We start from the raw sequence: 12,154 nt of genomic DNA on the forward strand, positions 1-12,154 counted from the left end.
GCAGCCTGAAGCACAAATATGGGAGTTACTCAGTGAGTGCAATGCAAGGATTACAAGTGAAGAGCACACAGCAGAGTGTTAAATGTTACACAAACTCCCCCAGCTCTTGCCTTGGTTGTGAAGATCATTTTCTGTGCCAGTAGAAAACAAAACAAATCCTATACCAAAATCTCTGATCAAACCGGCGGCTCTTTAGGACATAAATGTTTGCGAATGTTTCAAGGGCCTAAGCAGCGGCTGCAGCCTAAATACATTAACGAGATAAAAAGAAGGTTGTATATAAGTCCAAGGCTCCCTGATGAGTTTGTAATCCTATAAAGACAAAACAAAGCCATCAGTCATCCAGCTTTGTGCTGGAACATCTGTGCTTCTCATGCTGTCCGTCAAGGAGATGGCATTCGGCAGTTGTTTGTTAATGTGCAAAGATACCAACAAACTAAACAAAATACACCTCTGACCAGAGCGCACAAGCTATTTTTTGTTTGTATAATGATCTGTAAACCTCAGCACAGCTTCATAGGTTACAAACACCAGCATGTTGACGGGAAAGGCGCGGATGCAGTTCAGCCCCAGGCCTTTGAAGAGCACTTGGGCACCCTCCCTCCTCACGCTTTCCCTGGCGCAGTGAACGAGGCCTCTGTACTTGGGCTGCTCTGACTCCTCCGTCTGCAGCCGAGATTTGATGACATCCATGGGGGTCGCCAATCCCCAGGCCAGGACCCCAGCGAAACCCCCCGAAAGCAGCACAACGAGGAAACCTGGAGGAGTGAAGGGAGGAGCTGTCAGCGCGAGCCTTGCACTGATGTGGCCACAAGCATCTCAGATCTGTTAACTAACTGGGTTAACTTGGTTTTTCAGCAGTTATTTTGTCCAGCTCTTGTAGTTGGGAGTTTTTGGTGATTTCCCTCTTGATTTCATGCTCATTTTTTGCATACATCATATGGGAGCATCTACTTTAACACCGTATGAACCAGAAGCGATGCAGCCTGAGAACACTTAAGCTGGGTCTACTTATTTTTATAATTCTCAGGAAGATGCTGAATGTCACCTATCTGAACTCCTCTCAAAGTGGGTTTTTTGGAGCCAAATCACAACCAGGAAACTTTACATTCTGTGTCTTTGCATTTACTGTGTCTTTACATTTACGGCTTCTTTACATTTACAGCATCTTTACGTTTACAGCATCTTTACATTCTGCACCTAGACTTTATTTTCAAGCTCTGAACTGACCCTCATCCACACTCCACGATGGCTCCTGGCAGGTTTGCCCATGTTTCATTTCTTTTTATGTATCCTATTTCTGTATTAAGAGGATTTCACACCCACACACTACGCACCAGAGCGTAGGTACTGGGTGATGTTTGCTGAGAGCCTGATTGCTCTCTTAGCAAAAAATAAGCTGTTTTTGCAGGTAGTGCCAGATGCTTTCCAGTCCTTACCTGGTTTATTTTTCCCAGCTGGCGTGAACCAGTCACACAGAGCAGAATAGGTAAGGAAATAGATTGCAGAAGAGGAGCAATCCCTGCAGAGCAACGCGGAGCAGCCCTTGTAGAGACCCCCAAACCCTTCCTCCTTGGCGATCACCCTCAGACAGTGCAGAGACCCTCGGTATTTTGGCTTGGAAACGGGCTGGGGAGTGGTGACCGAAGGATGGGGGTTCCTCTGGGTCTGCAGGCGAACTTTAGCCACTTCGCTGGGGGTCATCAGCACCACCTGTAAGGTCAGATTTAAACACATTTAAACAGTGTTTTGATCCTTCTCCCGCAAATTCCTCATCTCCCACCTTTTCAGGTAATAATATTGACTGAAATAACAATATTGCCTGAAATAATATTTCCTGAAGCCAGGAAGTTGCCACCTCCTCCCCTCTGCCTGCACTCAATCCCACCCAGCAGCAGCAGGACACGTGTGTTTGAGCTGTGCTATGCAGAGCAGAATCGTCAAGGGATATTAAATACCTGTATTTATTAAACCAGGTAGGCATGGAAAGGGAGTGTCCTCAGCTACAGGATAGCCTGTATCTGTATTTGGAGCCCCTAGCACAACTTGAGGCCATTTCTTCTCATCCCATGGCTTGTTACTGGGAAGCAGAGACCGATACCCCCCTCGCTACCCCCTCCTTTCAGGAGCTGCAGAGGGGATAAGGTCTCCCCTCACCTCCTCTTCTCCACTTGAACCCCCCAGCTCCCTCAGCCGCTCCCCAGCATTCGGCTGCTCCAGACCCCTCCCCAGCTCCCTTGCCCTTCTCTGCCCACGCTCCAGCCCCTCAATGTCCTTCTGCGAGTAAGGGGCCCAAAACTGACCCCAGGATTTGAGGACCACGCATGTTTTCCAGGTAGCGATGCCTCACTGAGTTTTGAGGCCTAACAAAGCCATGTCCTGCCCATTTCTACAGCTGGGCCTGTGCAGCCTTGGTCAAAACACAGGCCTGTGTGTTAACACACTGAGTTATGTCTTTCTTACATAAACGTACTGTCAGAGCCCAGATTGTTTTTCTTCTTTTTTCTGCGTTTGCTGCCAAGGTCATTCTTAATAGCCTGTTCTTAAGTGTTTTTGGCACTCTAAATCTGGCAGGACTCAGCCCTGTCACAGAGCCGGTCAGCGAGGGGCCAGTATGGACAGAGGTTGACCTCCCTGCTGCATTTCCAGCCTCCTGTGTTTATGAACACGATGTCTTGCTATGCTTTATTTTCGGTTGTTTAACCTACCCGGGCAGCGCCGGCAGCGCCTCCAGCCAGGGAAACATCCAGCTTGGACGGCTTCGCATCCGCAGCCCCGTATCGCAGCTTGCAGAGGGCACAGAGGAAGTTTTTGTAGGCGCCAAACGAAACAGAAGAAATCACTGATACTGTGAGAACCGACGCAGAAACGCCTTTGTAAAATCCCCTAACCTGGGTGGAAACGGGGAAAATGACATTTTATGAGGGAATGGCGTGGGAAAGCATCTGCTCAAAAGCAGTGGCCAAAAGTTACTCCCATCTTACAGCTTGTCAGCACAGCTAAATTTCATCCTGACAAATCACAGAATCATTTGGTTGGAAAAGACCTCTAAGATGATCGAGTCCAACCATAACCTGTCCACCACTAAACCATGTCCCTAAGCACCTCATCTCCCCTTCTTTTAAATCCCTCCAGGGGTGGTGACTCCACCACTGCCCTGGGCAGCCCCTTCCAATGCCTGATAACCCTTTCGGTGAAGAAGAAATGGTTGTTCATAACTGCTGCCCATCAGAGGTAGCTCTGTGTCTCCAAATCAAGGCATCCATAGCTGGTATCAGCCATTCTGATGGGAGGTACCTACTTTTTCCGTCCTGTATGTGTCCTGAATGCAGTGCCAAATCCCATTGTAGCGCCTCTCGGTCTGAATTCGCACCTAGGAACACAGGGGCAACGTTAAAATGCAGGCATCAGATTAAAATTTAAAAAAAAAACAACAAAACAACAAACAAATGCCATAGCAGCAAACTAGTTAATTAGCCATAAAATAGCATCACTAAACAATTTACCTTTTTTCTTAAGAGAAAAATAATGCAACCAAATAAAGTGAAATATTCTGATTTTAACAAGTCAAGAAATAAAGCATCAACCTGTACCTTCACTGTGTCCAGCGGATAACCCACTGCTGTGCTCAGACCACCTGAAACAGAGAGGGAATTGGAGATGGTTAACAGTGCACACTGCGATAAACCATTTCCCCCCATCATGGCAAATCATTAGGGGAATGGCTGGAAAATTACACCCAAACCCCTGGCCGTGTTCCTGGGTGATCTTCTCTGGTGACCCTGCTGTGGCAGTGGTTGCACTGGGTGAGCTCCAGAGGGCCCTTCCCACCCCACCATGCTGTGAGTCTGTATGGTATGAACTGGTTTTGCTCCCCCTCTTGGCTTAGGCAGTAAAGCATCTTTGGGCTGTGACCAAGCACCAAGGTGCAGAGCATCCCCACTCACACAAGAGGGTCTCTGGGGCAATTTTGGTTCTCTGTGCTTCACTTGGAAGTATTAAGGAATAAAAGCAGTGTGCACAAGGACATCTATAAAAGAGGGGTGCCAGGGACTGGATACATCCTGACTGCTCTTTACAAAGCACACCTAGAGCTGTGGGTGAGAAATTCATCGGGAATTCACGGCACCATGCAGGACTGAGTCTCTGAAGCCCATCTTCTATGTGCACCGAGCATTTCTGCAAAAGCAGAGGTTGTTTGAGCCCCACCAGGCCAGCCCCACCGCTGGGGCTCAGCAGGATTATGGGGCAGTGAGGGATTAGTGCCGGGCCTGCGCAGAGCCCAGCATCCCAGCTCCCCTCCCTCTGCACCCCGGCTCATTTCCAGACCTTAAAATAGCCACTGGGGCTGGAAACACATTAATCCCCTGAGACAAAGTTGCTGCTTAATGGCAGATAAGGGGAGTGAAAGAGCTCTCACAAGGACTGCTCCAGTCACAGTAACAGATACATCCCCCTCCATCCCTGCTGTTACCTCCACTGCATTTCTCAGCTCTAATCTCAACGCTTTTATTGGCAGATACAACGGATGATAAAGGTAATTTCCTCCCAGAACACCAATTGCCAAGTCATCTGAGAAGGAATCAGGCTGGGGAGTGAAGGAGCTGAATCCACATGAGTTATTTAGATGGAAATCCAGTTCATTAAAAGTGCTGGATGAGCCCTTCAGGGAGCCAGGCAGGCAGAGCACAGTGAGGGGCTCAGGGGTTGGAAACTGGCCCTCACTGGGTCCTTCTTTAAAAAAATAAGTGTACATATATTTAAAAATATATTAGTCACTGTGAGCATTTCACTTGGCGTGTCTGCCCATGATAACGTGGCTGCTTGGGAGCTCTGGAAAGCTCTACTACATTTTGGAAAAAAAAGCAGCAGCTGCTGGTGTGAGTCACCAGAAAACAATCCTGACGTGCATTACTTAGGAGAAAACAAGCAACAGCACCTTGCTTGGGAAAAAAAAAAGAGATTTGTGATGCAAAAATTGCTGTTAAGTCTGCCATGAGATAAATAAAAATGAAGGTCATTAAATGAGCCAAAAATCACACTGAATAATAGCACGGTGGGGGTGGGAAGGGACCTCTGGAGCTCCCCCAGTGCAACCCCTGCCAGAGCAGGGTCACCAGAGCAGTCACACAGGAACACGGCCAGGGCTTCGGGTGTCTCCAGAGAGCAAGCCACCTTTTGTACTTCAAAACCAAACTGAGATCAGGTTGTAAGAGAGACAGTGAGGGAAATGCACAGGCAGAGTAACGCAGCTGCATGGAGCAATGCCTCTGCTCTGAGACCTCACTGGTCGGGGGGAGCACATCAGTCAGTGTCAGTGTGACAGTGCTGAGCTCAGAGGTGCTGTGCCCTGGCCTGAGCACCCCATCCCAGACAGGAGGATTTGGCATCGCATGGGTTCCAGACATCCTGAACCCCCGAGGCAGCGGCCATGGGCTGGCCAGGCGCCGGTGACCCAGGGACAGCGTGTGCCCTGCCCTGCACAGCTCAGCCCTGGCTGGCTCCACCGCGCAGGAACGTGGGAGCCTTGGCTTGGGCACATCAGGTACCAAGGCTGATCTGGGTCAGTGTTTGACAAGAAGTGACCTCCCTTCCGGATGTCACACACTGAGATGCAGAGAAAGCAGGAATATAGATAAAAATCACCAAATCACAGCATGGCCAGCATGGGAAGGGACCCCTGGAGCTCATCCAGTCCAACCCCTGCCAGAGCAGGGTCACCAGAGAAGATCACCAAGAAACACGGCCAGGGGTTTGGGTGTCTCCAGAGAAGGAGACTCCACAACCTCTCTGGGCAGCCTGGGCCATGCTCTGCCACCCTCACATCAAGGAGTTTTTCCTCATGTTTGGGTTGCACCTCCTGTGTTCCAGTTTGTGACCACTGCCCCTTGTCCTGTCGCTGGGCACAACCCAGCAGAGTCTGGTCCCACCCTCCTGACCCAGACCTTGAGATATTGATGAGCATTAATGAGATCCCCTCAGTCTCCTCTTCTCCAGCTGAACAGCCCCAGCTCTCTCAGCCTTTCCTCGTGTGGGAGATGCTCCAGTCCGCCCATCATCTCTGTAGCCCTCCACTGAAGCAGGAAGGCCCCAGAGCAGCCTATTTCCCATTGCTTCTCAGTACTAGGAGCTCCCACCCAACTTGGTACCAGCAAGGATAAAACATCTCCACTTAGGAGGAGATTATAAAGGTAAATTTGTCACTGCTCCCACGCAAGTGGAGATGTTAGCCTCCCCAACCCCCAACCAACTGCAGCCTGCCATGAACTTCGCTCCATAAGAGCCAAAGCACTGGGAGCAGTTAAGCTGTCCGAGCTGAGGAGCTCAGCCAAGTCCATCAAAGGCTAGGGAAGATGGACTCTGTGCAATGTCACACGATATAAATAACCTGGGACAAAGATAGCACGACCCACGCTTGCCCCTGTTGCACAGCAGAATCCAACAAGGCCAGTGATGTATAGCATCCATACAAGAGGCTCCCACTGAGTAACACTGCACCAGCTGCGACAGAAATAAATGCAAAACCGGGTGAATTACCTTCATTGGGTTGTAGCGAGCCATTTTTCATGCCTAGTTTAACTGAGGTGCTCTCAGGTGCTGTGCAGAGGTTGTGGCATCCCCTACTCACACAGTGCAGGGACAACATTGGGTAACTCATGGTCTCTTCACGAGTCAGGCCACTTTGACTGGGAAGTTTAGAAGGGAGGATCCTGGCATGGTGGCCACCACAACAGCACCCATCAGGGAGCAAAACCCTGGCTGAGAGACCCAGGGGAAAGCAGGGACCATGGCCCATGCCCTGGATGGGTAGACAGGTCCAAAAACCTTTACTTTGTGAATAACATAAGAAGTGTCCCGTACCCTGAACAGGCTGAACTCCATCCAGTGACGTGACCCTGGCAGTGGAGCTGCTTTAGCCGTAAGGACAAGGAGACAGGATGTACCCTCCTGATGTGGACTATTTCATCTACCCTTGGACTGCACGTGACTGCTGGGTAACCTTGCGACAAGGTGGGAGAAGCCCAGGAATGCTGCAGATCCTGCTGCTGAGGGCAAACCTCAGCCTCCCCTTCCCAAATCTTTACACTTGGCGTAAGAGTCAAGTCATCCTCTCACCATTGATAGCTCCATCAACACCCATCCCCTGCCATGGCCTAGGCTGCTGTTGAAGCAGGGCTAGAAAACACACACGGAATCAGAGGAAAATCCAAGCTGGAAGGACCCTCAGGAAGCCTCAAGTCCAACTTCCTGCTCAGTTTTGTTGTCCAGGAAGGACATTCTTATCAATGAGCTGCTTTGAAGGACATCCATCCCTATTTGGTGGTTATTGAAAGTTTCCACGGTCATTAACCATGTTTCTCTCACGTCCTTTCCATCTGCAGTCACAGCAGGTCAGTGTTTCCTGGGCTGAAGATGCTGAGCTGTCCCATGGCCACAGAAGCAATAGCTCAGAGGAGATGCACAATATTTGTGTGGGTGCCTGAGCCAGGCTGGATCATTGCATGGTCCCACCCCTGGAAGCTGTCCTGTGTCAGGAAAAATTCATTTACTGAATGAGTGGCCAAGCACTGGCAGGGGCTGCCCAGGGCAGTGGGGGAGTCCCCATCCCTGGAGGGGTTCACAAACCGTGTGGATGTGGCACTTGGGGCCATGGTTTAGTGGCCATGGTGGGGTTGGGTTGAGGTTGGACTTGATGATCTTAGAGGGCTTTTCCAACCTTCATGATGCTGTGATTCTATGTCAGGGTGGGGACCATGGCCCCAAAGCCCTGCCCAGGTACCTCACACAATGTCTATGTGCAAGCTCCCAGCACACCAGCAAACACCCATCTCCAGTGAAAAGCTGCAGTATCCCTTTTAGAAAAGCCCTGAGCTGGACACAGGATGGAAAACGTTGCTCTCTGACACCCTGAGGTCAGTGAAGTGCCTTAAAACAAGCAAAGACATTTCTGGTCCCAGCTGGAAACTGGAGACGTCTCCCATCCCACGGGAAATGCTTGCTGCATGGCCAAGCAGCACACGAGGCTGACACCCAGACAGGGGGGCACTGCACAAACCAGGGCTTTGCATGGGAGCAGGAGCAAAAAGCCGAGGTGAACTGGCACTTTGACGCTGTGTTTTCAGCTCTCCGTGTTCTCTTGCAAAATAAGTTTATCCTTAAGTGGTCCAGCTCCAACCATGCCAACAAAAGCAAAGGATCCCAAGTAGAATGCAGTCATCACAGCCCCACCATTAACATGAAGTCTCAGAGGGGTTTTGGTGAACTCCTCTGGGATGGACGTTCCATTACCAGCCCCAGCACAAGGCTCCCACCTCCTCTGGGTGCTCTGAAGTCAGTGAGGAAAGAGGAGGAGGCAGGCAAGCTGTCATGGAGGGGCTGGTTGTACCCCCTCTTCCATGAAGGATCCTTCCCAAGCAGGGTCCAACACCCCAGCAACAGGCACCTTTGGGGCTGGATGCTGCTGAGACGTCAAACCTTGCCCCACTCGCACATTTTGGGTGATGAGCAATCTGACAAGATTTCAGAAATGAAATGAGACCTCCATTTTGATATTTAAAACAAAGCTGGGCTTGAGCAGTACATGCTCTAAAAATGCCTGGAATTAAATCACGCTTTTCTCCCTTTGCTTTTTTTACACACGGCTAACCTACTTTCTCTCACATCAAAGCCTGCTGCGTAGCTCGCCTGCACTGAAATTACCACCGCAAACACATCTCAACCTCATCCATTCAGACCTGCTTCACCCCAAAAAGCTGTGCCTCCACCTTGTCTGTCTCAAAAATCACATCCCCACGACCCTGACAGCCTGCCAGGACCCCCAGGCACCAGATACGTGAGATTTTGCTGTCTGGGCATCGCTTGCCAGTTTGAATTCACACCCAAAATATTCCACTTTGTCTTTTCCCATTAAAGTTTTGCCCTGTCCCGCTGCAATTAGACCAGAGGGGATGGCAGGGCAATGACCTCAGCTGACCAAATCGCAGTGCTGCCTCTCCGGTAGCTCCACAAGCCCACCCTGATGACATTTTTCCACTAAATAAAGAAAAATGCGCTTTCAACAAGCAGCCCCCATTGAAAGACTCTCAGCTCTGCCACAGAGACCTGCTCTGAGCGACAAGGAAACACAGCGACCTGTTTTCACCAACAAACATTACTTTATGTATTTACCTCCAATGGCCCCGGCAATGAAATCCATCCAGTGCTGTCTTAATTACCCTGATTAAGTGCTAGGGAGGTAGAAGAAGGGAGGGGACCGGTTCTGTCTTCAGAGATTTGCGATAGGAATCACCTTCCTCCCGTCCTCTCTCTCCTCCGGGGATTGCGAGCCCCGCGGGAACTTGGTGAATTTGTACACGGGAGGCAGGGACGGGAAGGCTGGAGCAGCGCCAGGGACACAGTGAATGAGTAATCCCCTGAAACCCTGCAGTGCTGCGCCGGAGCCGCCGTTCCCAGCGCCTTTCTGCTTGGAAAATCACGAGGGGTGACGCTGGCTGGGAAGGGGCCATTCCCCCATTGTCCTTGTTAACCCCAAAAGACAACCTGGCACGTGTGTTTGCCAAAGGAACCTCTCACCATGGATAAGCGGCACGGGGGGCTGTGTATGAGATGCCTTCTCCCCCCATCCCAGTCCACTCTTCCTCCTCCTGATGGAGCAGACCCCCTGCCCATCGAGGAAAATTCCTTGTGCCTTTCCCCAGGGCTTTCCTAACCCGCACAGCTGACCCTAAACCTCTACCCAGCTTCCCACGGATTATTACCTGCTCATTATGTATACTCATATATATGCTCATAATGCTTATATTTCATATGTCCTGAAGCCCAGAAATAATTCCAACCCCATACAAAGCCTTTGCTTCCCTTTCAGACTGCAGGGTAGTGGTGCCAGGCCCTGGAGGAGCTCTGCTTCTCTGCTCCTTGCTCAGCTTCCCAACCCCTTTTCCAACATCAGCTCCTTGTCAAGTTCAATGGCAGAGCAGGAACCACGATTTCTGCTGCTCGTGCTCCAGTGTTTTACCCCACTGGGCAACTGGGAGATGGATTTTGGCAAGAGACTGCTCCAGCACCTAATTTTTTTCTGCCTTATTGACACCCAGCACAGGGCGAAGATCTCAGCAGGGGAAAGAGAAAAGCACAGAGAGACACCCCTCAAGGAGGATCTTCTCTGCTCAAGGAGAACCAAGAGCCCAAGACAATGCCATCTTGCCTATATTTGCGCAACAGCCTCACACCAGAGAGGTGGAGTTTTGCCCGGCATGAACCTGGAAACCGAAGTCCTGATGCAGCCAAGGGCTTGCCAAGTCCTGACCTGAGGTGTCCTCCTCTCCCCGGGTCAGAGCCAAGGCATTTTGGCAGCAAAGTGAAAAGAAACATTTCACGGCTGTTGCCCCCCTGGGTTGGCTCCACAGAGCGGCTGAGGGGTGTCCTCTTCTCCAAGAGGTTTCCCCGGGTCAGAGCCAAGGCATTTTGGCAGCAAAGTGAAAAGAAACATTTCACGGCTGTTGCCCCCCTGGGTTGGCTCCACAGAGCGGCTGAGGACTTTACTCCCCAGTGCTAAGTCTCTCGCACATTTCACAAGAACCCATTTCTCGCTGAAAGTGCACATTTTGGATGGGCTGGTGCGTCAGCGGCACACAGCGCAGCTCCACGTGCGAGCTCAGAGCTTCTAGGAACTGAAAATTAAAGGATTTTTAACAACTCGCTTCCCATCATTTCTTACACATCCTTCCCTGAGTGCTTTCTGCACTGGAGAGAACACTTTATTCCAGTGTAATGTCATTCAAGGACAGCAAAAACTTAAAACCAGAAGTCAAATATCATCTAGAGAGATAGCAATGTGGCTGCTAAAGCACACTGGGTTATTCAGTAGCCCTTCCTCGTCACCCCTGCTGGCCATGAGTGAAGAAATCCATTATATTCCCAATATGAAAGTCCCACCGCGTGTTCTCTCCCATTGCACGGCCGGGGGTGTTGTGTGGGTGGGGATTTTTTGAAGTATTGCAGTGGCTGGTGCGATATCAGCAGAAAATAGTGACTGGTTGGTATGTCAGACTGGGTCACCACAGCGTCAGGTTCAGTGGCCATGGTGGGGTTGGGTTGACGGTTGGACTTGATCTTAGAGGGCTTTTCCAACCTTAATGATCCTGTGATTTGATTTCCCATAAAATGTCACCAGACCAAGCAAAATTTCTACCTCCTTTAGCTGAGCTGAACAGCTCAAAGGGCATCTTCCTCATGAACCCTTCTGAGACTGCGAAAAGAAAACAACCACCTACCCAGAAACCTTCCCTTTACAACAGAAAATTAACCCTTGAATTAATCTTGAACTTTCAGGAGTATCTTCAAGGTCAAATACGAGTTGTTCCCGTCACCCTTTGACACAATGTCCAAGGACTGACAGAGATAACTTATAGTCCAGCTTGCAAGGAAATGCCGTGGTCCACGTCTATGCAGGGATGAGCCAAAGTGCCTTATCTCACCCTAGGTGGCCTTCTCAAAGCATGCCCTAGGAAATCCAACACACAGAACACGTGCTTTGGGCCTCCACAAGGGATAGCACCCCCTAGAAACAACACACAAGTCCTCTCCTCCAGTAGCGAGCTGTTTTAAGAGTGATTTGTTCAAAAGCAGTTGAATTTCACAGGGGATTTTGAGAAAGTGGCGCGTGGAAGGCGCTGTCAGATGAAAAGATAGATCTGACGACAGGAAGCAATTATGAAACGAAGGGATAGAAAAACGAGGAAGGCCTTAATTTCGCACAGCATGCCATGATGAAACATCCCATTTTCTGCACAGGAGGAGGCAGCCGTCTGCCCGCCCCGGCAGAGCCAACGGCACCGCGCTCGCATGCGTATCCACGAATCCCCATCCAATTTATTTTAGAGAAAGCCTTGACGGAAGAGGCTGTGCAAACAGCGTCCCCCCGCTACATCCCCGGGGCTGTTTGCACATTGCGGAACAGGAAAGGGTGACACCAGCAGCGCTGAGCTGGCAGGACCCGGTGCTTGGCGCGCGTGGCGGTGGGTGGGAAGGGGGGTGGGACCTCCTGGCTGCTGCTGTGCTATGGATTTTTCAAATCTAAGCATCTCCTTGTCCTTTATTTTAGGTACTAATGAAAAAAACCCCAAGAATTCCAAGGACTCAAACCTCTACAGCA

General features: G+C 50.4%; 1 protein-coding gene across 1 annotated transcript; it reads right to left on the bottom strand.

Annotated features, from left to right (window-relative positions):
• Nucleotides 1-471: 471 nt before the first annotated feature.
• On the bottom strand, nucleotides 472-9,196 carry SLC25A47 (solute carrier family 25, member 47). Its single transcript, XM_010182468.1, has 6 exons — nucleotides 9,169-9,196; nucleotides 3,594-3,637; nucleotides 3,302-3,373; nucleotides 2,709-2,891; nucleotides 1,440-1,713; nucleotides 472-758 (listed from the first exon to the last, which is right to left on the bottom strand). The coding sequence occupies exons 1-6, from the start codon at nucleotides 9,194-9,196 to the stop codon at nucleotides 472-474; spliced, it is 888 nt and encodes a 295-aa protein (XP_010180770.1).
• Between the last annotated feature and the right edge of the window lie 2,958 nt (nucleotides 9,197-12,154).

The sequence above is a fragment of the Mesitornis unicolor genome, unplaced genomic scaffold (genome assembly GCF_000695765.1).
Source record: "Mesitornis unicolor isolate BGI_N332 unplaced genomic scaffold, ASM69576v1 scaffold19224, whole genome shotgun sequence".
Classification (NCBI taxonomy): Eukaryota; Metazoa; Chordata; class Aves; order Mesitornithiformes; family Mesitornithidae; genus Mesitornis; species Mesitornis unicolor.